Source organism: Urocampus carinirostris, chromosome 15, assembly GCF_059441175.1.
Source record: "Urocampus carinirostris isolate Australia breed hairy pipefish chromosome 15, RoL_Ucar_1.0, whole genome shotgun sequence".
NCBI lineage: Eukaryota > Metazoa > Chordata > Actinopteri > Syngnathiformes > Syngnathidae > Urocampus > Urocampus carinirostris.
In genome coordinates, this window is record NC_142363.1 from 26,972,780 (window position 1) to 27,000,620 (window position 27,841).

The 27,841-nt window shown below is 39.8% G+C and overlaps 2 protein-coding genes across 5 annotated transcripts in view; one reads left to right on the forward strand and one right to left on the reverse strand.

Annotated features, from left to right (window-relative positions):
- luzp1 (leucine zipper protein 1) overlaps window positions 1-13,129 on the reverse strand; it is a 109,029-nt gene extending 95,900 nt beyond the window's left edge. The window contains exon 1 of one of the 2 annotated variants that reach the window (XM_088354446.1): window positions 12,817-13,129. The gene's annotated coding sequence lies outside the window, so the exon portion shown is untranslated. The remainder of the gene's footprint in view (window positions 1-12,816) is intronic. The other variant, XM_088354445.1, reaches the window with a different exon arrangement.
- Window positions 12,355-27,694, forward strand: ptafr (platelet-activating factor receptor). 3 transcript variants are annotated; one of them, XM_088354448.1, is made up of 5 exons: window positions 12,355-12,538; window positions 14,937-15,022; window positions 23,154-23,312; window positions 23,660-23,705; window positions 26,177-27,694. In XM_088354448.1, exons 4-5 carry the CDS (start codon window positions 23,691-23,693, stop codon window positions 27,329-27,331), a joined length of 1,170 nt encoding a protein of 389 aa, XP_088210574.1. In that variant the 5' UTR covers window positions 12,355-12,538; window positions 14,937-15,022; window positions 23,154-23,312; window positions 23,660-23,690; the 3' UTR covers window positions 27,332-27,694. The 3 variants fall into 3 exon arrangements, with proteins under 3 accessions (XP_088210574.1, XP_088210573.1, XP_088210575.1); XM_088354447.1 differs by having other exon boundaries at window positions 23,164-23,312; XM_088354449.1 differs by lacking the exon at window positions 23,154-23,312.
- The last annotated feature ends 147 nt before the right edge of the window (window positions 27,695-27,841 follow it).

Consider the following 27,841-nt stretch of genomic DNA (forward strand, 5'->3'; position numbering starts at 1 on the left):
AACATGGATTTCAAATAATTGCCAAGTTAGGAATCAAACCTATGTGTCAACCAGACAAACGCAAGGATTTTCCCCTTAAGCAGCAACCGAGGCAGCGTGCGAGTTGGTTCAAGTTTCAAATGATTTTCCTTCAACTTGATGAGTCAGAATAGTAAGCATGTTTGTAGAAGAGGTCTGGAGAGTGCAACCAATAATTAGCCTGCCATAAAATCTTTAGCTGCTTCGGTTAAATCAATCCCAAAAAGGGGAATTACGGATTAAAAAATATTTGTACTTGCTGGAATTTGGGTTGGTATTCCTCTGGACTAGATGACCAGTATGATCAACACATCCGAGAAAATCATTGGGTGCTCTCTGCTCAGCCTGGTGAAAATTACCACCGACATTGTTAAGAACTCGTCTCATAATTTACACAACGTTATAATCATTGACTACTAAGAAAATTCGGTTTGATTAGTTTCAGGTTTCAAATACATTTCTTTCAACTTGATGAGTAGGAATAGTAAGCATGTTTGTGGAAGAGGTTTGGAGAGTGCAACCAATAATTAGCCAGCAATAAAATTTTCAGCAGCTTCTGTTAAATCAATCCCAAAATATGTATTACAGAATACTATGTTTTATTTGCAGGATTTTCTGGAATAGTTTGTATTTCTCAGGGGAAAATTCCTCCAACGTGGAGCCCTTGGGCACCAGGTAGCTCCCTAAGATCACTGCGTAGCCTGCAGACAATTTCTGAAGACAACTCACCAGTGATGGGTCTTTGTAATTTTCTAGTGATCTGGATTTCCAACTAGCATGATGTTTGAGTGGTTGATAAGGCCTATTTGACTAATAATAACAACAGTGTAACAACACAAATTTCGACTTTAGGAATGCGCATCAAACTGGTATCCCTTCAAGCTAATCAACGACAAAGAGTATCCCTCAGCTTCAACAAGGTTAGTGAGACTTTTCATAGTGTGACCTTAAAATGAGTCATCAATACAGCCTAGAAAATTATTAGATGCCCTCTACCCAGTCTGAAGTCAAACACAATTGCAAGAAAAAATATGGGATTCAAAGAAGGCAGTCAGTGAGAAGTAAAAACACATCCATCCATCCATTTTCTGTGCCGCTTATCTCTTCGGGCAGTGGGCAAGGGCCCCCCGTAACTGGTTGCCAGTCACAGGGGACACGGAGACATACAACCATTTACCCACTAAGTCACACCTAGAGAAAATTTGGACCATCCTATTAACCTGACATGCATGTTTTTGGAATGTGGGAAAAAAAAAAAGTTCCCAGTGCTCAGGACTAGATGACCTCCTAAATGACCAGTATGATCTCACAGTCATCAACACAGCCAAGAAAATCATTGAATGTCCTCTACCCAGTCTGAAAACAAACACAATTGTAAGAAAAAAATATGGGCTCCAAAGAAAGCAATCAGTGAGAAGTAAAATGACATCCATCCAACCATTTTCTGCACCGCTTATCCTCTATAGGGTCGCGGGTGTGCTGGAGCTAATCCCAGCTATCTTTGGGCAGTGGACAGGGGATACCCTGCAATGGTTGCCAGACAGTCGCACATAAAGACAGACAGCTCACTCGCTCATTTACACCTCGGTACTATTTGGACCGGCCAATTAAGCTGATATGCATGTTTTGGGGAATGTGGGAGAAAACCCACACAAGCACAGGGAGAACATGCAAACTCCACACAGGAAGGTTTGATCTCACGACCTCAGAATTGACATACATGTTTTTGGAATTGGGGGAGAAAACCGGAGTTCCCGGTGCTTGGGACAAAATGACTTGCCAGATGACCCGTATGATCTTACAAAGCGTCATCAACACAGCCTAGAAAATCATTGGGTGCTCATTCTGAAGAACATTGCCCACAGACAGACATTTTCCTTTAATCTTTTGAGGGGAGTGAGCTATTGCTGAGTGACTGACATATGAACTTCTAGGGCCCGATGACAGAAGTACATGCCTGAAAGCAACGCCTTTCAAAAGTGCTTCTGCACAGACACTCTTGCACTCATACGCAGAGTTCAAGTACTTTGAACTCCAGCTGAAAAAACAAGAGCGTGATTGGCCAAATGCTGATAAAGTACACTGGTAGAAGGAAAAAATGAGGGAGTATGCATGTGCGGGACTTAAGACGAGGACAAAAAATGTACGTAGGTCATTTGTTGGATGGTTAAAAGAACAGTTGGTTGTCAAAACAAACAGTGCTTCATCAGTAGTCTGCTGCTATAACAAGTTTAAACACATCGGTCAATGAAATTACCATCGAAAAGCGACACAAAAAAATAGCTGCGTCATCCGTTAAGAGTAGACGATCGGATTGCTCGGAATTTAAGGCAGATATGGTTATAAGTAGCTTCAAGTTATGGCATTTTCCCCTTTGTACAACACCAAAAACGAAATGTTTGATATGCTCTTAAACTGCAAAATTCAAACGTGACGGCGTATTTAGAGTTATATCTCGAAGATGCCCGTCTGCTATTGGTCGATATCATGTAAAATGCTTATCAGCAATTGGATTGCTTCACGGCATCAAGAAGATGCTGATATGCTATTATCTGAAGTCCCTCCCACAATGCCTTTCTCTCTTTTTTCAGTTCTTAATCTCGTGCAACAAACTTATTTTCTAGTTCTGACTGAACCCTCGATCAGTTGGTAAGGTCTTGGTTCTCTCACAAGCGTTAATTGGCTCCCTAAGTAACAATTGCGCTAAATGTATTTTTATTTCCGAGCCGTATTCACTCATAAAAAAGGGCCATATATGGCTCGTGTGCCAAAGGTTCCAGACCCCTGCATTACAGCATTATCAAATACATTTCACTGGGTGCTACTACTACTACTACTACTACACAGCATTATCTCCAGACAGAAGAGCAGCTTCAGCGACAGACTGCTGTCACAGTCTTGTTCCACGAACAGAACGAAGAGATCTTTTCTTCCTCATGCCATGAGGCTCTTTAACTCCACCCGGCGGAGTAAAGGCCCACATTAAACCACACCCCCTACATTGCATATTACCGTACTTTTATTGCAGTGTGTATTTTATGTAGCACTATTTAAATACTCTATACAACACGCTACAGTGGGTATTAGCACGTCACATTGGGTATTTGTATAATGTATTCCTTTTGCTTTATTATTGTATTGTTCTCAGCGAAGGGTTGCTGCTGGAAATGTGAATTTCGGGGATGAATAAAGTATCTATCTATCTACTTCTACTAAGGACTGACCAATATGGGTTTTTCAGGGCTGATACCTATACCAATTATTAGTATAAAGAGGAGGCCGATAACCGATATTTGGAGCCGATACTAATTTGCTGTGAAAGCTTAAAAATTGGAATAAGACATTTTTTAAAATGCAAAAAGAATCAAATAACATTTGTTATAAATTCAAATAAAAACCTTTAAAGTAATTACATTAAAATTTCAACACAACTAACATGACAAATCTTTCACTTAAACAAAAATCTGTGCAGTGAATAAAATTAGGCTTAGCCGCAACTCGTATAAAGGCACATGAAAACTTTAAATAGCTCCCTGTTTTTTTACCATTAATAAATAACAATGTCGATACAACAGACATGACTTTCACTGACAACAAAAAGTGCATCGAAATTTTAACGGAACTCGCAAATTGAAAAGTGTGGGCACTCTTGTTTTAGAGCCAGTTTGACAAACTAATGTTATGGTAACAACTAATCACTGAGCCTTCCATTTGGCATTCTTTTTATGCTCTCTCTCTAACTCACACACACTTGATTGATGAACTAATGTTATGACAAAAGGTATTTTATCAGTCTTCACCGGAGCGTGCTTCACTAAAACAAGTTAACAACACTTTTTACACTATCTCACGTTTTTCTTCCACTGGCTTTTTAAAATCCCAATATTTTAAGCCGTTTGATTCACAAGCATTTCGGGAGTTAGCCGAGGTGCCGCTGTTTTCTCCGCTCTGACGTCATTCTACTTACTTCAGGGGTTCTGCCCCCCGGTCGTTTATCCAATCAGAAGGTGTTGGGTGGCAGGAGAGGCTTGGCTGCATCTGAACCTAAATAATCCCTATGTGTTTAATCGGCCTGTCAAATAAATAAAAACGCAGATACCGATATCCGATAAATTCCCAAATATCAGTCCAGATAATCGATCAACCAATATTTCAATTATTTTCCCCTGCAATTTCTATATTGAGGTTCGTCTTTGAGAATCTTTAACAAACAAGAATGAATAAACCTCTTTTTCTGACACCTCAGCTTGTTTTATAAAACATTCCCAGCAGTTTGATCCTTCAAGCAGAAAGCCTCAATGCTTTAAATATAATCCCAAGGAACAGTCATTTAGCCACTTTGTAATCCTTGAGTCGAGCGCCTAGTCCGATAATTACCCGTATTGGAAACCAGTAACCATTAGTTTTTGGTTTCAACCAAAGTAGGACATGCTAGTTTTAGTGGGTGAGTGGAAAACCAATCATGCAAGAGATGGTTTTGATCAGCAATGATGAGAGAGAAATAATATGATTACTTTATGAGGACAGGAAATACTGCTTAACCAGGATGTGGTCAATATTTATATTCCTGGTTAAACACCAAGATAGCATGATCCTTGAAGGCATCTACAGCTGTTGAAGGCCAAAGTCTCTTAACACAGAGTTGAAATGTAACCCTAGATTCGGTTCACATGAGGACAGATTGAATGTAAATTTAGTTACTACAGATTGGGGTCAGGTGGGGTGATAATTGATTCTGTATTTAAAGGGATGATGTGTAATCTTTGACCACTAGATCTCACTGTATTGTGTTGTGCAACATAAACAAGGGCTACAAAGCACAAGGCGGATACCAAATTACAGCCACTCAAAGTGACCAAATCTTAACATTTTGCTCTCATTTTTGTGCCAGTCCTTTTGCAAAAAAGAAAAAAAATAAGTAAAAGGGGATAGAAAAAGGGATAAAATGGAAAAAAGGAAGGAAATAAAAACAGAATGAGAAAAAATAAGAAAAAAAAGAATAGCAATACAGGACAAGTTAAAAAAACAAAGAAAGGGGCATAAAACAAAATCAATGAAAAGGGGATAAGAAAGATGAAAGACAGAAAAAGGAAAAATAAATGAATAGGTAAAAAGCTGGAAAATAACAAAAGAGAAAAAAAGAAGAAAAAGGAGAAAAACAAAGAAAAAAGACAACAAGAAAGAAGAAGAATGAGGAAAAAACAAGACAAGAATAAAGAGAAAGAAAAAAGAAAAAAAGGAGAAAAAACTAAAAAAGGGGGGGAAAAGAATGAAAAAAAGCAAAAAAGAAAGATTTAAAAGTAAAATAAATAAAAGGGAAAAAGAGAACGAAACAAACATTAATATACAACTCAATATACTACCATACACTGAAACCAAAGGACAGTTTTGCACAGTTTCTGGAATATTTTTTTGCCGCAAAGTACTGTGCGAAATGTAATACAGAAACGAAAGATCCATGTAAATTCTGACTTACTCGCTAAAAATCCTCATAAGTATTGGTTGAAACTTCCACAGGTCTATCCATCCATATAGAGTGTTAGTCTGTTCTTCCAGCAAACCACGTACAAACACACCTTGTAAATACACGGGACGCAGCAATGGAGCCCACAAACAAGCACGATATTTCGAAAATTTTGCTGAGTGATATGAAGGAAATGATTCATTATTTCATGTCAAAAATATAACACGAAAATTACGTCAATTTGTAGAATGATTGCAGCATGGTGGCGCATTGGTTAGCGCGTGTTCTGAGGTCGTGAGATCAAACCTTCCTGTGTGGAGTTTGCATGTTCTCCCTGTGCTTGCATGGGTTTCCTCCCACATTCCCAAAAACATGCATGTCAGCTTAATTGGCCGGTCCAAATAGTCCCTAGGTGTGAATAAGCGAGTGAGTTGTCTGTCCCTGTGTGCCCTGCGACTGTCTGGCAACCAGTTCAGGGTGTCCCCTGCACACTTTTTCCGAAGATAGCTGGGATGGGCTCCAGCACCTCCGCGACCCCACTGAGGATAAGCGGTCCAGATAATGGATGGATGGATGGATGGATTTATAATGATTTTGCTCGTGCCGCTACCGCCACCCGGGTTCAATTCCCAATCCACCCAATGTTTTGTGATTGTGGTCACTGACTGATCAATCATTGCACAAATCTGGTAATATACTACAGTAAAACCTTATGTATAATGTGCTCCCAAACTTTTTTTAGGTTAAAGAAAAAAGTGTGTTATTCTTGAATAGAATAGTTTGCCTACGTTGTATACAATTAGATAGATGCTCATTGCATATGTTAATTTCCAAATCAAACCACAAATTGAAGACACATGGTCCGTTTTGCTAGCTGTTGATTTGCCCTTTTACAGTGCATGCCAACATTTTGACTTTAAAACCTCAAGACCTGTTAGCAGCCATACCACTCTGACAACGCCCAATTATCGGGGCAAGCTGAGGTCGGGCCTGGTAAATACTCTGAGTGGAGACCGCCTGGGAATACCAGGTACTGTAAAATCGGTCATTTGGAGCATGCTCTGCTGTGACAGTACTGACTGTACCCCCTGTAAATTCTGTGAAAAAGAATTTCCCTAATAGGGCAGCACGGCGGCGCAGTGGTTAGCGCATGTGCGGCACAGTTCATGTCTCGGGAACCTCCTGCGTGGGTTCAAATCCAGCTAACGGACTTCCTGTGCAGAGTTTGTATGTTCTCCCCGTGCTTGCGTGGGTTTCCTCCGGGCACTCCGGTTTCCTCCCACATTCCAAAAACATGCATTTCAGGTGAATTGGCCGGTCCAAATTGTCCCTACGTGTGAATGAGCGAGTGAGTTGTCTGTCCCCGTGTGCCCAGCGATTGGCTGGCAACCAGTTCAGGATGTCCCCTGCCCACTGCCCGATGATTGCTGGGATGGGCTCCAGCACCCCCGCGACCCTACTGAGGATAAGCGGTGTAGCTAATGAGATGAGAATTTCCCTAAAAAGGACCATATAAACTGATTTGAACAACTGGAAAAAAAAACATAGATTTTATCGCGCACTCTATTTTTACGTGCCAAACACGATCCATCCACCGAAAATAAAATAGAGAAACCACATTCGCTTGTTTAAAACCGGAAGTGGCAAACTTTTACCAAAAGGAAAATATAATGTGGTCTTTGGAGCAGTTTATTCCCGCACATAGACAAAATAAAGCAGCCGCAGACAAAAATACTAGTCTTGAGAGAAATTTTTCAGTTCACATTTAAATTTTGACGACGATATTGGTGTGCCTTAGCTGGAGGACTGGGGTCTTTTTGGAGGCTCACAATCAAATTATGATTAGAATGTAGTATACCATATTTTCCGCACTATAAGGCGCACCTAAAAGCCTTTATTTTTTTTCAAAAGCTGACTATGCGCCTTATAATACAGTGCGCCTTATATATGGATCAATATTAAGTCGCAAAGTCGTGCAACTAAGGCAAGCAGCCGGCGACTCGATTTTCCCCCGAAGGCCAAGTCGTCCGCGGTGTATGCTGGGATTTATATACCGGCGTTTCATTTCCTAACCAATGTGTCAATCATCATTTGAATCAGTCACTATTGGCTAAAGTTATTCGGAGGTAAAGGGGGCGGATCCTTTTTATCATTTACAGGCTCGCATAGGCTAAAGGGGCGAAACAAAGCCTGTAATTGGCCGAAAAAGATGAATGTGAGTCACAGGTTGGGTTGTACTACAGCATAGAGAAAACATGTTTTACTAATCTGTATTTGTAAATATTTTACTCTCCTGGATTTACGACACTCACGGTTGTAAGAAGACCATGGTTACGTATCATTATTGAACGTGATGGCTGCAAGAGAACTTAGGTGAGCTATGCGGCTTTCTATTTTCCCGGTATCTTGTTGTAGAACGATCTTGATGTTTCTGTGATGAGTCTATTTTTAAACTAAATTCAATTCAAAGTGTTTATTGTCATATGCAGAGTAAAGAACCCAATTTCCCTGCAGAATAAAATTCTTACTTTGCTGTCCACACAGTTGCCAGCAAAAAATAAAATGGAAAATAAGAAATGTTTGTTTGGTGACATCGTACGGACGCCGCATCCGCACGTGTCTACGACACGAATTTGCTTCTTTGCAAGCTTTGGGAATGTTAAGGGGGTAATAAGTTTGACTGAACTAGCTGACTGTTTTGTCGACGTTCCCATTGTAGCGCCTTATAATCCGGTGCGCCTTATGTATGGAAAATATAGGACCAAAAACTATTTTTTGGGGGTGCGCCCTATAACCCGATGCGCCTTATAGTGCGGAAAATACGGTACATTGTTTTCAACAGAATTTAACATGGCAGGCAAGCAATAGAAGGGGTTTCTATGGACAGTGCAACTCCTTCAATACACAAGTGCAGATTTTCTGGCCTTCAAAGCCTTTTAGAAGGTGTGATGATCAACAGCCTCCTTTCCAGAAAGTCATGGACCTTAATAATGTTTTTTTCTTCTTCTTGCTCACAATCAAGCTGCTAACAGGTCAAGGCAGGTTTTCACCTTCTCCGTCGCTCCTTGTGCTGCCTTTTTATGAGCCCCACCTGGCAGATTATTTTTCCAAACGGGACAACTACCTATTCTATTACTGACAAACACGTCTATTGGTAGCGCAGGACACACGCTGCACTGTTTTGACTTTAATCACCTCGGGTCAGTGCATGCACAACACATGCAATAACCACAAACATTGGTGTTGTGTGTATGAGTGAGTTCAAGCATAAACTGAACCCACAGATAAGAAAGACTGATTATAACTAGGCATAGACTGACATTTCGGCACCAGAATGTATCTATTTTTTTTCAAGAAAATAAACTAAAGTGCATTTACCGTTTTGGTCGAAACAAAAAATGAAACCGGAAACAGACTTCTGAAATAATGATGTGAGGATGTCAAATCTAAGGTGAGGCGAGCCATGCGAAGCTGTCTTTCACATGGGGGAAGAGTTGGCACGCTATACTGCAACTTATTTTTTAAATTTTGCATAAAAGAAGATAAGGTCAAAACGGAAAATTTTCCAATTTTTAACCAACGTGATGCTTGATTAAAAGTTTGTATAGCCTTCTGCGCACGGGATTGTGCAGATAAGCAGCTACAGGCTATTCATTTATCATTACAACCAGCCACAAAGTAAAACGAACTTACTTGTATTATTTGCAGTTTCGATCTCTCCCCAAAAGAATTATAAGGTTCACTTCTGTATCACGTTTTTCTCCAACTGGATTTTTTTGAAGCACGTTGCTTTTTTGTGTTGTTAATGGAAATTTCATGAATCAAGCACCTAAAATTAGCACTTAGTAATATGCCAGTAGGTTATTTAATCTTTTACAGCAAGGTCTGTGCAAAATAAGTCTTGATTTATTGTTGGGTGTTTCATATACAGACGCTGCCCTACTTACGAAGGAGATGGGTTCCGGATGATTGTTTTTTTTAAGCTGAATTTGTTCGTAAGTTGCTTCGGTACTATATTTTGAATGTTAAAGGTTTATACAAGTATGTTTAAGGCTTGTATAGGTACCCTGTATTGTTTTGTACTAAAAAAAGAAACATTTCATAAAATAATATGATCTATAAAAATAAATAAAGTTGAGTTTAACTTACTTTTGGAAGATGCGCTTCAAGAGGTCTTCCTCCCTGGTAAAAAGTGGCCGAATAAAGCGTTCCGACCATTTTCTCAACCGCATCAAGCTTTTTTTATACAGTGGAACCTCGGTTTTCGAACGCCTCTCAGTCCGGACAAATCGGTGTTCGACCAAAAATTTTGAGAAATTCTTGCTTCGCTGTTCGGTCAAAAAAATCGGAGTTCGAATGCCGGTACGCTAGGGTGCGATGCTGAGCGGCGTACGGGTGTTTTAGCCCCTAATTATGCCTCCGAAGAAGGTCGGTGCAAGTAGGACAGGTGAAAAAAGACAAGTTGTTCGTCCAACTATTGCCTTTAAGAAAGACATAATAGCTAAATATGAAAGAGGTGTACGAATTTCCGATCTTGCTAGTGAATACAGCGTGGCTAAATCTACTATCAGTACGATAGTAAAGAATAAGGAGGCTGTGAAATCGAGTGATGCGGCTAAGGAAGTTAGCGCTATAAGCAAGCAACTGCCGCAAGTTTTGGAAGAGGTTGAAAAACTTTTGATGATTTTTCTCTCCCCACTGTCCACCACAAAGGTAAGAAATCCTATTCATAATCTTTTTTTTATTTTTACACGTTCATCTTAGCGTAATCTTTCGTACGGAAGATTACGCTAACGCGAACGTACGATTAGCCTGGGTTAGCTTCATGTTTACGTTCATGGTAAACATGCAGGGTGTTGGAACGGATTAAAACGATTTTACATGACTTTTAATGGGAAAAACGATTTTCTGTGATCGACCAAATCGGTTTTCGAACAGGGTTCTGGAACGGATTATGGTCGAGAACCGAGGTTCCACTGTACCACTTTCATTTCAAAAGAAACGGCTCACCTCTTCTTTACACTTTACAACAACCATATTGATTGGCTGCATGAAATATTAAACAATAAAAATGTGAAAGTTCTTAGTGCGCTAGAGCTACAGTGCAATGTGTTTACAAACAAACTAGGAAGTAGAAGCCGGATTTCTTCTACGGGGTGGATGCTGGGTGATCTCAGTAATGTCCTGTACTCTGAAAAGGGTGCACACAATACAAAATCTAACTTACAGCAATATCCGGAAATTTTTCGGTATCCCGAAAAAAATGTTCGTATCTACCGTTTCACGTAAGTCGAATGGTCATAAGTAGGGGAGCTTATATAATGTTTTTGGCCAACGTTTCACATTTTCAGTTGACAGTTCAAGAAACAAAATTATAATCTACTATAAATAATTCTATTAAATCCACCTCAGTCTCGCTGAATAAAAAGGAAGTTTCATGGGCAAGAGGCAAGACTTCCAAAGTGAAAAATTATTTTAAATTTCATTATTTTAATTATTAAATTTAATTATTGCTTACAATGTTTTAATTGGCTGAGTTCAACAATATGCAATTACCAGAGAGCTTTATTTGTTCCTCTTTATTTTTTCACCCGGTTATTAGCTGCCGTGCATCTTTATATTCTCAACAGAAGTACGAACTACTGTTTAATTAGTTCTGCGACAAAGCTTGTTATTGAAAATACTCAAATTTTAAACTATTGAAATTACTACAAATGCAGTTTTGTACCTATAGAGTTACAACACTGAAAAGTTTATGCTTAGTCTTTAGCATTTATCATAGTATTTTTTATATTGTTAGCCAAGAACTCAAGCAAAGTAATTTGGTTGTTTGTCTTTGTGTTTACTTTGACAGTAACCTCTAATTAAGGACTATTTGGTAAACTGCTGCTTTTTAAGATGGGAATTGAGTTTGCAAACATTCTTGCTTGTGAGTCAAAGCAAAATAAAAGTGAGAGGAGAAAATAAATGGGACCAAAATAGTGGGTATCTTGAAAAACATGTTTATCGGGTCACTCACTAGTCAAGGTACCATTGTAGTTGTACTCTTACATGGTGTCTGATTAAAACACTTGTCATGGTTGTCCAAAAATTTAAAAGGTGGAATGTATGAGAAATTGAAGATCTGTTGAGTACTTTTTGTTGAAATTTTGGAGGACTCGATGTTAATAAGTCATCATCTTCCCACCCAGCATAAATAGCTGAAAATGTGTTAAAAAAAGACTCAAATATTCCATCAAAAAGACAAAAAATGAAAGTTAAATAAAAGCCTTTTTCAAGACGTTGAAAAGTTGACTTTTGGGTGGTATATTTTGGACCTTATTACACAAAGTAAACACAACAACAACTCGTTTTGGATTACATTTGGTCCATGTTTGCTGGGCTAAACACAAACCAATTCTAGATGTCTATTTTGGGACTTAATTGTGTCTAAAAAAAGAATATAATATATAGATGATTTATTGGACTTTAATATTCAAGTTAATGGCTTTACGTTTAAATGTAGGTCTTTTAAAATGTGACGTCATCCTTGACAAAATATCTCACAAAAATCCAGTTTGAAAAATAAAATGAATACATTAAATTAAGACAAACAACTTGCCAAATTCAACCAAATAAAAATACAGTAATAAAATTAAAACGTAATTAATACCTTGTTGTTGTCCAACATGATGGGACTACCTTGACAGCTTCCTGTTAGGCTGTGATTTTTTTATTTATTTTTTTAGCCTTTTTTTTAAATATAGAAGCCAAAAAAAAATTTGTAAATTAGGTTAAGTGTTTTGAACACTTTGTAAAAAATTAAAAATAAATTTAAAAATTGTTTAGGTGCCCTTGTCCCGAACGGAAGAGGACTCCAAACAAACACTTGGTCCGGGTACAAAGTCTCGCCGCTGATAGCTTAACTTCGTTTCCACCACAATAAATGTAGATTTTTAAAATCTATATTTCTAAAAAGTAAAACAATAAAAAAAACTCAATTTGTTTGGTAATAGCATGCTTTTGTAGGCATAATTTGACTCAACTTCGACTAAAACCTGTCGTCGTCCTGGCACGGTGAGTTCGCCATAAAAGACATACACGACACCAGGAGCTTAAAAAAAATGGGGTTGGCAACTGTTGAGTAGTGATATTTAATGATGCTTTATGAATATATATTGATTTAAATATAATTATATATATTTTTTGGGGGGTTAGTTTAAAAAAAAAAGCCAACCGAGGTAGAGGTGGAGATGGGGGACGGGGGGTAGTCATCAAACTTGCCGCAGTTAAACACTTGTCCCGCCCCGGTTCATGTTAGCAAACATAAATCATTTAAATGAATGTGATTTTACCTTTTAAATGTTCTCAAAAAGAAGTTATTACATCCACATCGGGGGAAAAAAAAAGGATCCGCCGGCGACTGGAGTCTTCCTCACGCGGCTCCGGTCGTCTCGTCGTCCGACAAGTTCATCCCAGTCGCCCTTCCACTTTTTCCCCTGAAATCGGCCTCTTTTCTCTCGAATATCCCGTTCGAGATCAAACCATCACATTCCACCGCGTCGCTAACAATGAAAAAGGTGGCCTTTTTCTTTTTTTCCCCTCTCTCTCTCACTCGCCTCCTGTTGCCGGAGCAGGACCCACCCCTCGGGATGGCTCTGACCGCAAAGAGAACGCCCTTCCTCGGCTGTGAGGCCCCGCCTCCTCGCTTCCGCCCGGTTCCTCCGCAGTGCACACACGCCGGAGCGAGTTGGGCTGGTGTATCCAGCCAATGTTGCATATTTTCTCTCGTACTAATAAAATGCAAGTTGCAGCACGATATATTTGGCTTTGTGGGTGGTGGTGTGGCACTATGAAACCACGAGGGTGTTTGCAAGTGCATTAAAGACCCGTTTGGGCATGCTGATGTTGCTGCAAAATGAATAACAAGTCACTTGGTAAACTCGTCTGGTGTATGCAGTTAATGCTGCATATTTCCTCTCGCCACCATCAATTTGGCCTTTTCGACAGTGCTCTTTCACTGCAAGACCACCAGGGCATTTGCAACTGCATTAAAGCAGCAGTCGACCAAGCAGATGTTGCTGCAAGATTAAGAACTAACTCCTGTGGTGTATGCAGCTAGTGTTGCATATTTGCTCCCGTACTAACAAAATGCTAACCTAGCAAGTTACAGCACAATAAATTTGGCTTTTATCGGGTCGTTGTTGCATTGTGAAGCCATCAAGGCATATGCTACTGCATTTAGGCAGCGCTTCCTCATGTATATGTTGCTGCAAGATTAAGACTATCTGCAACGTCCCCTTGTGTGTGTTGCATATTTTCTCTCGTGCTAACAAATGCATGCGTGGAACAAGTTAGGCTATAGCAAGATCTATTTGGCTTTTATTGGGTTTTGTTACTCGTAAAAGCATCGGGGTATTTGCAACTGCATTAAAGCAGCATTTGGGCATGCAGATTTTACTGCAAGATTAAGAACAAACTCCCCTGGTGAATGCAGCTAATGGTGCCTATTTCCTCTCAGAGTAGCAAAATGCTAGTTGCAGCACAATCAATCCAGCTTTTTTTAGGGTTTTGTTGCACATTGAAGCCATCAGGGCATTTGAAAATGCATTAAAGCAGCATTTGGACATGAGGAAGTTGCAGCAAGATTCAGAACAAACTCTTGTGCTGTATGCAGCTAATGTTGCATATTTCCTCTCACACTAAATAAATGTATACACCCAACAAGTCAGAGTACAATAATTTGTTTTTTATTATTGTGTTGTCACATTGTGAAGCCAATCGGGACATTTGCAACTGCATTAAAGCAGCATTTGGGCATGCAGATGTTGATGCATTAAGAACAATCTCTTTGGAAACTCCCTGGTCTATGCAGTCAATGGTGCGTAATTCCTCTCGTGCTAAAACAATGCATGCAATTAGCAAGTTGCAGCTCAATCATTTTGTTTTTTTGGGTGTTATTACACACTGAAGCCATCAGAGCATTTGAAAGTGCATTAAAGCAGCATTTGGGCATGCAGATGTCGCTGCAAGATTAAGAACAATCTCTTTGTAAGCTCCCAACTCGATTTTAAATCTTCTGTTATGAGGAATAACAGGGCTGCAGGAATATAATGATAGACTGTCATTGCATGCACTCGTGTTTGGTTGTAAGCAGTCAGGGACAGAGATGTTTTGTTTCTGCTGGCCCAATCTCAGAAGCATTGCCCTTTTTAATATTTGTTTCATTGTATTGTTTTCATTTATGCCCTAAGGTTAGATTTCTTCTCTTTGTAAAATATCTGATAATATTTTTCAGATTGCTGCTATGGCTCTTTCGCTTTTGGAGTCAGACATTTAGTCCAAGTTTGTTGGTACAGTTGTTTAACTTTTGCAAAATATGTGATATAATAAACTAACAAAAACCCCAAAATATTTCCTTTGAAGCTTTTCCATGATGTTTGGGGAAATATAATGCCAACACTCTGTTTTACAGCTGGGAAAGATGACGAAAGGATTCAACACACAAGTGCAACCTTTCAAACTGTGAACAACCAAGCAGTTTGGAAAGCACGACAAAGTGTGAGTCTGCGTGTACATTTTTTTTTCACATTAAAAAAAAATAAAAAAAATCAGGGTCTTTCTTTCCCTCTTTTTATAAATACATATTTCGGGGGAATTTGAGCTTTTAATGGACAGGAGAGTGAATACTGTAGTGACGAGTGAGCGGGAGTAGGATGGAATTGAAGATGATGGTGGTGCGATGGTCGTCGCAATCTAACGCAACAAAACTCCCCAAAGCAAAACAATAGTAAATTAAACTCTTGCCACAGGTAGCCTAGCGCCAGCTATTCATCTTTAGGGACAAACTAATTTAATTTTGTGCACAGAGTTTGAGTTTACGAATCAAAACTGGCAAAATGTAGAAATCTGACTTCTGTAGTGTTAGCATGTAGCTCAGCAGGTAGAGCGCTCGTCTTGGGATCACAAGATCGCAGTTCGAATCCCGGCTCCTCCGTGTTACATGTCGAAGTGTCCTTGGGTAAGACACTGAACCCCTAATACCCCCAATAAGCAGGTTAGCACCTTGCATGGCTGCACGGCCGCTATTGGTGTATGAGTGTGTGTGAATGGGTAAATGTGAAGCACATTGTAAAGCGCTTTGGGAAGTCATTGACTTGAAAAGCGCTATATAAATGCAGATCATTTCATTTCATTTCATTTACATTAGCCAAAGTCCAGCAAGGGACTAACAAAAACAGAAGTAAAAGGACTCACCAACTTTTAAGAAAATGTGTTCTCGGTAAAAGCTTGGCAGAACTCCCGTTTTGATTTCCATCTCCTTCCTTCTAGTGTGCAAATTGAAAAAACAAGGCTGCGTCGTGCACAAACTCCCCCTCGAATGAAAGCCAGCTTCACACGGCTCGCCTCACTTTAAACGTGACGTTATCACAACGTCGTTCTCTCGGAGTCTGTTTTTTTGTTTTATTGTTCATTCTGAACTGGAAAATGCATTTTGAAGTGGAAATATTTTTCGTGCCCCTTATAAAAATCCTCAATTTCAACGAAAGCAAAGATTTTCCCATAGTTAGAAGATTAAACTCATCAGGATCCTGCTCGTTTTCTTTCATTTGAAATGTCCGACTGTGGCGTCTTTCAGCAGTTGGACTCTAATAAGTTAAGACGGACTCAGATATTTTCGGACGGCTGTTCTTATCTCTCATAATCCTGGGAATGTTCACACACATGTTTCTGTCATGTGGGAAAGTGGCTTCTATATATCAAATGACATCAATGCAAATGCGCCAACACATGTTTTCCAAGGAACGTATTCGGCCTTGCGTCGTTTACTGTACGGACCACCTGAATCAGGAAGAGCTCGTATTCGAGCCAACATCCTTCCTAATTGCAAACATCCCTCACCACCCAACAGAATCTAGTCTCTGCCAAAAACAGTTTGTCAATAGCACGCCCTCTCCCTCCCCTTTCTTGGGTTTTGCGCCAAAGGCATTTTTATTCTATCCAGGGGTACTTACAAACACTGCAGCTACACGCTAATCTACATAACCCCGTGCCCATCCCGAAAACCACATATTCCACAGTACGTACATTAGACCCCGGGATGCGACAATGATCTGTTCTGCGGTGGTGACTGGCCCAAAAAATGCTGCATAGCGGGATATAGAAGCCTATGGGAATTAGCTTATGTGTTCTGAACCCCCAGCACCCCAGATAAAAACATTTAGATTACAAAATAGCATGTAATAAGTAGTCAAGTCAAGTCATGTTTATTTGTGACGCCCTAAATCCCAAAGAGTCTCAAACGGCTGCACAGACCACAGATTACTGCAAACCAAAGACTATGATCTAAAACCTATATGAGGGCAAGTAAAAACTCAAAAACCTCAACATGAGGAAAATGAAGAAACCATGAGAGGGACCACACATGAGGCAATCCTTCTTCTAGGATGACCAGGCTGCAATGGATGTTGCAATAACAAATAATATACATATAATGTCAACATAAAATATAGGTTATTCATCTCATCTCATCTCATCTCATTAGCTACACCGCTTATCCTCAGTAGGGTCACGGGGGTGCTGGAGCCCATCCCAGCAATCAACGGGCATTGGGCAAGGACACCCTGAACTGGTTGCCAGCCAATCGCAGGGCACACGGGGACAGACAACTCACTCGCTCATTCACACCTAGGGACAATTTGGACCGGCCAATTCACCTGAAATGCATGTTTTTGGAATGTGGGAGGAAACCGGAGTGCCCGGAGGAAACCCACGCAAGCACGGGGAGAACATACAAACTCCGCACAGGAAGTCTGGAGTTGGATTTGAACCCACGCAGGAGGTTCCCAAGACATGAACTGTGCCGCACTTGCGCTAACCACTGCCCCACCGTGCTGCCCCTAGGTTATTCATATGCTATAAAATAGAATTGTGTTTTAAGCTTAGATTTAAACACTTCCACTGAGGTTGCAGATCAAATCTCAGGGGTAAGAGCATTCCAAGCATTGGGGCCCGAATGGAAAACACTGTCAAACCTGCGGATCTCTTCTTGGCTCTTGGGATCACTAGTTGACCAGCATTTTCAGAGCGAAGGCTCCGGACCGAAACATAGGGGGAAATTAAATCCGAAAGATATGAGGGAGCAAGTACTAGTTATTCGTAATCTACAGGCTAACTAAAATTATAAATAAACAGAAATTTAAAGGAAAATATAATTTTATTTAGATGTGGTGTGACTTGAGCTGGCACAGTGGAGTAAGTGGGTGGATGTAGAAGGGTAGGAGACAGCAGATTAAAATTAAAATTGATTTTAAAACTTCCACTTCTGAGGATTGTCATGCCCTCAGAATACTTTGTTGCTTGGATCGCTTTCTTATTTTTAATAATAGTCTTGATTGCCTTGCATTTTAGTGATCCATGTGCCTTCTTTGTATAACGTAATAATCTTTTTCCATGGTTATTATGTTTTTGCTTCCCCCTTTAGCGTTACTGCAAGTCTTTGGACCACAGCAAATAAATACAATACAAAAAAAATATTATTGAAGAGACAGAAAGGTATTGTTGGAGGTAGTCCAGCCAATAGCATACCGGCAGATTCTTGATGCTCTTACCCAAACAAATACCAGACCAGCATTTTATATGACATAAGCCAATAGCAGACAGGCATCTTAAAGACAAAACACATCATATGTCCGGACCAATGTTCCCTCTAAGCTGCGCACGTGCGCAATCGCGCACTGCCTGCACATTCTCAGCGCACAAGAAAATCTAGCCAGCGCAATGTTCCCTCTAAGCTGCGTGTGTGCGCAATTGTTCACTACCCAGAGCTTTTCCGTGCACCAGAAAATCTTGCCAGCTCACAAAAATCAGGGCTCGAAATTGCTAATTAAAAAGCAAATTCAGTCAAAGTTACAGTGCATGAAGGTAAAAATACAAGGGTTCCCCTGACGTTGTGTTCTAAATGCGGTATTTTGAAGTCAAGGTCGAAGTAGAACGAAGTTGAGTAAAGTCAGTAGAGTTTTTCGAGAACCGGCTTCTTCGGCTGGGCTCACTAAAAGGAACCGGCTCTTTCGGGTCCTAAATGGCTCTTCAGGTTGTTTTTGCTTCTTTTATCCCTATATGACCAAATATTATATAAAAGTATGCACAAAATGACGTAAAGGAAGGGGGAATATAACAGTAAATAAAAAATACCAAAATGAAAAAGTAGTGAAAAGCTGAGAAAAAAGAAACAAAAGGAAGAGAAAAAAAGAAGGAAAAATTCTGAAAAAAAAGCCAGAAAAAAGGCAAGAAAGAAACAAAGGGGAAAAAAGTAAGTAGAACACAAATTAACAGCTTGGAAAAAAATAAACACAATGAGATTTTTTTAAAGGAATTTAAAAAAATAGAGAAAAAAAAAACAGAGGAAAAAGAAGAAAAAGTTTGTGTTGCATTCAAATAATTTCCAATTATACCAAGTCAATCTTGTTGCCAACATTGTACTTCCACTAAAAAATGTGATTAAATACAGTTGTGTATCGTACTACTAATGACTTCGTTGCCACACTTGGGATTGCTGTTGCTCACCGACTTTGTGTGAACGCTCAGACCCGTGGAAAATTAGAGGGAACATTGGTCCGGACACCACAAAGTTTGAAAATGCCCAAGCATCTTATTGCTTAGTGAAAACGTCATGAGGTGGGGTCGCTGTATCCAGGGGTTTTCTATCCGAGGTTTTAGCGACGGGGGTCAATAAGAGTCTCCTAAAAACAAAAAACGCATTATAATAAAACCAACCGAGCGTCGTAACAAATGAATGAATTTCATCACAAAACATTGCACTTTATGTAGCTTTACCACTTAGTGTGTTTTTTTACAGCGATGATGAGGATTAATGTGCTTAATTCACTGTCCTCCCCGAGTGGGTTATGACCGGTATTTAAACACATATAACCCAGATGAGTCCAAATGTGGGGCAGCAGCATGTCGTGTTGGGAAACATGCACTTACACAAAGACATCCAGCTCTTACAGCGTTTGTTGGTGTCTATGCATTGTTTCTCACATGCTACTCCCCCATTATGTCGATGCCTTTTTTGCCTATTTTTAAACAGCCTAGTTGTGGATCAGCCTACTTTGTTTTTGTTTTTTGACCGAAACCTTTTTAGATTGGCGAGTATTCTCATGCAAAACTACGCCTATTAGACTTCATGGTCATTTTCTTTGGGACTGGCTCCGGGAGTCTCATGGACATCTACGTCAAGGATACCTCGATTAACAGAAAAAAAGAAGAAAAAACTCTTGTCAAGTCTCATCTTATTTAGCAGTGCTGATGTCCTTGCTTTTGCTGCTCAGTCTCCCATGCTCAGCAATTTCTCACTGTAGGGGGACATTCCTCCAAACCGCTGTAAATCATCCCGAGAGAGAGCTCACACTTGATTCCCAGGTGATACATACGCAGGGTTGGGTAGGGTTACCTTAACTGGATTACTTTCAATTACTTTTGGATTACTCCAATACAGAATATGCAAATAAAAGACAAAAGAAACTCAATATGAATAAAATGATGACTCACAACACGTGGTAAGCTTTCTCTCCTGGCTTTGATCTCCGGCAAAACTAACATAAAATGCGACAGAAACTAAATGAAAATAAATCCAAACAGCTTGCCAACATCATTTTTGCCGTTCCATGTATTCCGTTACTCCACAAGCCTGCACAAAATTTAGTCATGTTATTCATATTTAGTTTGCTTTTATTAGCATATTTGGTATTGGAGTAATCCAAAAGTAATTGAAAGTAATCCAGTTAAAGTAACCATACCCAACCCTGTTAACATACACATGTTCAGAACATATATATTTCTCTCACTCTATTGCTCTTTCTTTCACTCCGTCTCTTTTTCTCTTTGTCTCTTTCTCTCTCTTTTTACCTTATTTTGCTCTTCTTTTTTCCTTCTCTCTTTTCTCTTTCTCCCTCTCCTTCTCTCCCCTCCTCTCCTCTCTTTCTCTTTCGCTTTGGATTTCTTTCTCTTTCCCCTTCTCTCCCACTATTTCTCTTTTTATCTCTTTTGTTTCTCTTGTTCCCTTTCTCTTTCTCTCTATATGTCTTTCTTTGTCCCACCCTTTCTTTTTCTCTCCCTCTCTTCCTCTTATTTTTTTCTCTCCAATCTTCTAGTCCGGCCCTTGAGGAAATGTTTGTTCTATCCTGTGGCCCCCGAGTTAAAATGAGTTTGACACCGCTGTGCTATCTGAACAAAATGTCATATCTTTGAGACATCTAAGTGCAAAATTCCACTTGAAACACCAAAACACTGAACATGACATTAGTTGACTCGAATGGTAAACAGAGGTTTGACGCCTTTAACCGTCAGTAGAAATGGATGCGTTCAAATACCACAGTTTGCCACCATAAAGAGGTATTTTTTGTACTGGTTGGTTTGTCAAACTAATTGCACCAATAAAGCTTTACATTGTGGTTCAGTAAAGAGAAGACTGCAGAGATTCTGTTTATGCAACACCGGGAAAACGACTTTTATAAAACTCTTCTGACCCCTAGTGGTTACTAAGCAGTAACATTTGGAAGGCATACATTTAGTGCATTGGCTCATGATAAATCGACACATAAAATTAAAAACCAAGAAAAGAAAATCTAAAAATACAAATCAAACACACAGTAAAATGCAACAAACCATACTTAATACTCGAGATTCTGGTAAAAATAACGTTTACTTGAGCAATACATATCAGCCAACGGAACATAAAATATGTTTCCAGATTGTTTTTAAATATTCAAGATTAACAGCATTTTCACTAATTGACCACATGTTTTGAAATTCATTTGTTTATAATTTTTAATCCATCTGTGTATGTAATCTTATTTATACTTGTATCCCTTTTCTTAGCTTTGCACTGTTAAGCATTTAGTTTTCCCTTAATTATCAAAAAATATATCCCTATACTTACTTACCTACCTACCTACCAATCCATCTGTGTATGTAATCTTATTTATTACTTGTATTCATTTTCTTAGCTTTGCACTGATAAGCATTTAGTTTTCCCTTAATTATTAAAAAATATATCCTTATCCTTACCTACCTACCTACCTACCTACCTACCTACCTACCTACCTACCTACCTACCTACCTACCAATCCATCTGTGTATGCAATCTTTTTTATACTTGTATTACTGTTTTTTAGCTTTGCACTAATAAGTATTTAAATTTCCCCTAATTATTAAAAAATATATCTTGATCCTTACCTACCGACTGACCTACCTACCTACCAATCCATCTGTGTATGTAATCTTATTTATACCTGTATTCTTTTTCTTAGCTTTGCACTGATAAGCATTTAGTTTTCCCTTAATTATTAAAAAAATATCCTTATCCTTACCTACCTACCTACCTACCTACCTACCTACCTACCTACCAATCCATCTGTGTATGTAATCTTATTTATACTTGTATTCCTTTTCTTAGCTTTGCACTGATAAGCATTTAGTTTTCCCTTAATTATCAAAAAATATATCCTTATATATTACAATATAATGTAATATATTAAAATTCATAATTCATTGTGAGTCAGCGTGAAAAATCCTTACCAACCTACCTACCTACCTACCTACCAATCCATCTGTGTATATAATCTTATTTATACTTATATTATTTTTTTAGCTTTGCACTGATAAGCATTTAGTTTTCCCTTAATTATTAAAAAATATATCCTTATCCCCTGCCCACTGCCCGGAGATGGCTGGGATGGGCTCCAGCCCCCCCCGCGACCCTGATGAGGATAAGCGGTACGGCTGATGAGATGAGATGAGATATCCTTATCCTTACTTACCTACCTACTTACCTACCTACCTACCTACCAATCCATCTGTGTATGTAGTGTTTTTTTATATCTGTATTCCTTTTCTTAGCTTTGCACTGATAAGCATTTAGTTTTCTCTTAATTATTAAAAAAATATCCTTATCCTTACCTACCTACCTACCTACCTACCTACCAATCCATCTGTGTATGTAATCTTATGTATACCTGTATTCTTTTTCTTAGCTTTGCACTGATAAGCATTTACTTTTCCCTTAATTATTAAAAAAATATCCTTATCCTTACCTACCGACTGACCTACCTACCTACCTACCTACCTACCTACCTACCTACCTACCTACCTACCTACCTACCTACCTAGCTACCTACCAATCCATCTGTGTATGTAATCTTATTTATACTTGTATTCCTTTTTTAGCTTTGCACTGATAAGCATTTAGTTTTCCCTTAATTATTAAAAAATATATCTTTATCCTTACTTACCTATCTACCTACCTACCTACCTACCTACCTACCTACCTACCTACCTACCTACCTACCTACCTACCTACCTACCTACCTACCTACCTACCTACCTACCAATCCATCTGTGTATGTAATCTAATTTATACGTGTATTCCTTTTCTTAGCTTTGCACTGATAGGCATTTAGTTTTCCCTTAATTATTAAAAAATATCCTTATTGTATTAATTTCTTATGAGCTTTCATCACACAGTCTATCTTTGCTATTGTAAGATTAACTTGATTTTTTTCTCATTATTTCGCTTCCTGCTTAAAGATCACATGTTATCACATCCGGGAAGCGTCTCATTTTTAGTGCAGTAAAAAAACAACTTTATTAAAAGTCATAATTCAATGTGAGTCAGCCTGAAAAATCCCAGATTTCTTCAGTGGGGGCGTGTCCTCTTCCGCTGGGCTGCGGATGTCGTTGCACCATGTGGGATTTCCCTAGCACCGCCTTCTTGACGATGCTCAACTCCTTCCTTCACTTTTTGACTTCTGGCTTCTGGCAGATAACACACAGACAAGAAAGCAGCTTGGTAAGTCATCAGCCTTGCAAAATTGTATGTATTATTTCTATTAAAGCACAATATTTGAGAAGGGACTTCCCTTATGTTGGGATGAGTTGTTAAAAGTTTGAAGTTGGGTTAGAGTCGTTAGATAGTTGTTAGGTTTAACATCCAACATCTGGCAGTTTTTAGGACAGTTGGAAAACATGTAAAAGGAAGGAAATTCTTTGGGTCATAAAACCTTTTGATCTTAAATCAGAAGCAGACCAAATAAATGTGCTAGGGTTTTATTTTTTTGCGATTTTGAAGTCCGATATTTGCGCTTTGACTGCAAAGACGCCAACTTCCGCTTAATATGTCCTCACTTTCTTTCACAGATAGAACACAAGTGGACACAAGGGCCGCCAAATGCAAGGGAAAATGGTAAAACTTCCTTTTTATGGGTGATTCACTTCTTTTTAAGTCTCACCGGTGACGTTCTCAAGGGCCCCATTTACGTAACATAAGATACAAGTCATTTATTGGGAAATTGTGTACGTGACACATTGAGGTTTTCTTTCATTTTATACTCGAAATAGCCGGTAGTAAAATGGCAAAATTTCATTTGTGTCAAGAACCGGAAAAGGAGGAGAACCCAAATGCGTGACGTCTGGCGTGGAATGACCGGAAGCCAGAGGCCGACGAGATCGATACCAATTGCACGAGCAGATATAGGACAGATGGGGTCGATACCGGACAGGACGGGACAGACAGGATTGATATCAAAACTGGATATCGAAATTAAACAGGACAAACTAGATGGGAACGAAACTGGAGATCGATATTAAATACGACAAAATAGACGGGAACAATACCGGACAGGAAACACAAGCAGGAAACCAGACAGAGTCTAAACCCATGTCTTGCCGGTGCAGAGGTTCGTTGACGGACTGACAAAGGGTGAGTGAGAGCACTGAGCTTAAATAGAAGGGAAGCCAATCTGTCAACGAGCCGCAGCTGGCGCCACACAGGCGGGGCTAATTGGGCGCCTTGGCAACCGTGACAGTTTGTGAACACATCTATTCTTTCGTTTACCTATATTGGTCTTATATATTTTTTAATGAATAATGTACAGGAGGCCCGTGGGATATGAGGTGGGAATTGAAGTCTTAAATTCTCATGTAGCAGGGATTATAAACCTATTGTAATTAGAAAATGTGGTCGAAACCACCATTATCCCAAAATAAAATATTTAAGTAACAATGTAGTAAATGGTAAATATTACTGTAATATATGGTAAATACTATTTATATGTAATAAACGTGTATATGATCAAATAACAGGTAGGAAACATGAAATTGTATTTACCTTTGATATGACGCGACTCACGCTGGTACGGTGGAGTTAATGGGTGGATGCATCGGGGGGAGGAGATGGCGGATTAGAAATGAAACAAATTTTAAAACTTGCGAGAATTTTCATGCCCTTAGAAGATTTCCCTGCTTTAATTGCCTCCTTATCTTGATTAATACTCTCAATCGTCGATTGGTTACGGTCATGCAACCCTGCAAGTATTGCAATCCGTGCGGCTTCTTTGTATTCCTTGTTAAACGCAAGCTAAGTCTACATTGTTATGTTTATGCTTTTCCCTTTAGGATCACTGCATGTCTTGGGACGTGTAGCTGATAAATACTGTACAAAAAAACAATTTTTTTTGTCTTAAGCTTTGTTTCCATGGTTATCAACTATGTTGTAACAACTTATTTCGTAATAAATTATCAAATTTATACATTTTTGATTGTCAGTCGATATTTTAGATAATTATTTTTTTTAATTCCAAGAGTTTCAGTTTATCAGTTGTAAATATCTTTATCTTCTTTCATGACAGAAGACTGTTTTTCTTTGTGTTAGTAACCACTAGGGGTCAGAAGAGTTTTATAAAAGTCGTTTTCCGGGTGTTGCATAAACAGAACTTTGATTAATTTCTAATTAAAATAAAAAACTAGGCGTTTGGGTGTTGTTAATACAAATTATTTTTGAATTATTGATAGTGTTTGGGGCAGCACGGCGGTGCCGTGGTTAGCGCGTGTGCGGCACAGTTCTGAGGTAATGAGATCGAACCTCCTTTGTGGAGTTTGCATGTTGTCCCTGTGCTTGCGTGGGTTTCCGAAAACATGCACGTCCGGTTAATTGGCCGGTCCAAATTTTGAATGAGCGAGCGGATTGTCTGTCTCTGTGTGACCTGCGACTGGCTGGCAACTAATTCAAGGTGTTCCCTGCCCACTGTCCGAAGATAGCTGGGATGGGCTCCAGCACCCCTGCGACCCTACTGAGGATAAGCGGTGCAGATAATGGGTGGATAGATGATAGTTTTTGAAGTCTTTGTTTTATTTTATTTACTCATTTGTTCAGGGAACTGATCCCAGTGTTTTGCTTCCTATTTGGGTAGTATTGATTAGCATTTAGATCATTTTGACATTGATGCCCATTGGGTCATTTTTCGTTTATATTTCTTAATGATAGTGTAAACTACTATTTACTTTTGCAATACAGGGGTTGAAATAATATTATTATCGATTGGGGGCGGAAGTAGCTCAGGAGGTAGAGCGCTCGTCTTGGGATCAAGGGATCCCAGTTCGAATCCCGGCTCGTCCGTGTTACATGTCGAAGTGTCCTTGGGTAAGACACTGAACCCCTAACACCCCCAATAAGCAGGTTAGCGTCTTACATGGCTGCAATACAAGGCCGCTATTGGGAAATGTGGAGCACATTGTGAAGCGCTTTGGGAAGTCATTGACTTGAAAAGCGCTATATAAATGCAAATCATTTCATTTCATTAATCGACAAAATCTTCCATTAAATGTTATTGTTTCGACTGCTTTCACATTCCTCTCCGTATCTGTTTTCCTCCGTAGACAGAAATACGTCATTCCACAACGGAAAGCCCAACAGGATTCACAACATTTGCAGCCGGCAATGACTCAAACTTCCTGGACTCGCCTTTCCGTTATCACCTTTTCCCAGTGGCTTACAGCATCATCTTCATCGTGGGCCTTTTTGCCAACATCTACGTGCTATTTGTGCTGCGCCGCCTCCGAGAAGCTAAGGCCATGGGCGAAATTCGGATCTACATGACCAACCTTACCATCGCCGATCTCCTTTTCGTGTGCGCCCTCCCCTTCTGGATCGGTTACTACAGCCGGCAAGGAACATGGGTCTACAAAGACTTCCTGTGCCGCCTGACCGGATCCTTGTTCTTCATCAACACTTACTGCTCCATCCTGTTCCTCGGGGCTATTAGCGTCAACCGTTACTGGGCGGTAACCCGGCCACTGGACGCGGCCTCGTCGGACCACCGAAGGCGCGGTATTACAGTCTGTGTTTTCATCTGGTTGACTACCGTGGCGATGGCGATCCCATTCCTCGCCAACCCAGGCACCAACCAGGACGGGAACGTCACCCGTTGCTTTGAGGGCTACCAGGATGGGGATGATGCTTCCAAAAGAGTGGTGGCTGCAATGCATTTCGCGATCATCGGGATGTTTTTTGTGGTTTTTGCACTGGTGGTGGTCTGCAACCTCCTCATCGCCCGGGCATTGTTTTCTCAAAGTGCACCTCTAACCGAGTTGAAGGCCGGAACTGCTTTATCCAGGAAGTCCAACATGACGATCTCCTCAACCAGGAGACCCACGGGGGTGAAACGCAGGGCAGTGCAGATGCTCATCGCCGTAGTGGGCGTGTTCGTCTTGTGTTTTCTACCTCACCACATAGTCCAGGGTTTCTGGACGCTGGCGGTGCTAAAGATCCAAAAAGGATGGGGCAACGTGGATTGGGACGAGGAGACCGTGCAGGCGCTCAATGACATCCATCAGGTCACGTTGCTTCTTATGGGCCTCAACTGCGTCCTGGACCCGGTCGTGTACTGTTTCGCCACCAGAAAGTTTCGACGCTTCATCACGGCTCATCTCAAAAAGTGGTTGAGAGGCGAGGGTTGTTCCCACACCGTTACCTCGCAGGTATCTTTAGACAGCCGGCATCAAAGCCAGAGACTTCCGAACGAAATCCATTGAGATATCTTCAGACAGCCGGCAACAGAGCCAGAGACTTTTTGATGAGATTCACTGACTTCAACTTGAACTTTGAAGTCAGAAGAGCTCAAATGTTCTATGACTGGATTCTGGATCGGCGGATTTTGGCTCAGAATTGCACATTCGCGTTCATATTGACACTGTGAAACCATAACTCAACCAACTGTGCCAGTGTGCTTGCGTCCAACTTGGATTTCTGACATCTAAACTAGAAACTGGCAGTGATTGATTTATTGAGTGAATATGAATAACTGCATGACTTCATAAGACTGCTCAAATACTGTATATGTGTTTCTCCTTTTATTGACTAACATTTACTCGCCACAATTAAAGACAATATCAAGAGTCAGGTGCTGAAGCCCTGGTAAAACGTCTAAAATATATTTGTTTTCAGAAATTCTTCATTTGATAATATGGTTTAATCGTGGTGCAATGTTAATTCGCCAATCCCCGTGGAGATTCCAATGACATGGCAACAAAAGAGTATAGAAA